At 65.3% G+C, this 219-nt stretch overlaps 1 protein-coding gene across 1 annotated transcript in view; it reads right to left on the bottom strand.

Annotated features, from left to right (window-relative positions):
- The window catches only part of LOC119591339 (U-scoloptoxin(01)-Cw1a-like), a gene marked incomplete in the record, with an annotated part of 23347 nt that overhangs the window by 13310 nt on the left and 9818 nt on the right, over positions 1-219 (bottom strand). Inside the window, 1 exon segment of the mRNA XM_037940073.1 lies at positions 52-177. Coding sequence (XP_037796001.1) covers positions 52-177 — 126 coding nt within the window.

Raw genomic sequence — 219 nt, 5'->3', positions numbered from 1 at the left:
GAGCCGGGGTAGAGCACAGCGCCCTGACTTCCCCGACGGCGGGCGACCTACCTGGCACTGCGCCTCGGGGTCGGCGTAGTATCCGGGAATCTTGTCCTGGCACGAGAAGGTCAGGTCGGGGGGCACTTGCGAGAAGGTCGGGAAATCGACACCGGCCGTGCCGATCTGGCGGGCCACCTGAGGTCAAGGGAGGTCAGTTAGCATGGCAATGGAAGACCT

The sequence above is a fragment of the Penaeus monodon genome, chromosome 28 (assembly GCF_015228065.2).
Source record: "Penaeus monodon isolate SGIC_2016 chromosome 28, NSTDA_Pmon_1, whole genome shotgun sequence".
NCBI lineage: Eukaryota > Metazoa > Arthropoda > Malacostraca > Decapoda > Penaeidae > Penaeus > Penaeus monodon.
The sequence above is the reverse complement of the archived record's forward strand: the minus strand, read 5'-3'. Positions and strand labels throughout refer to the sequence as shown.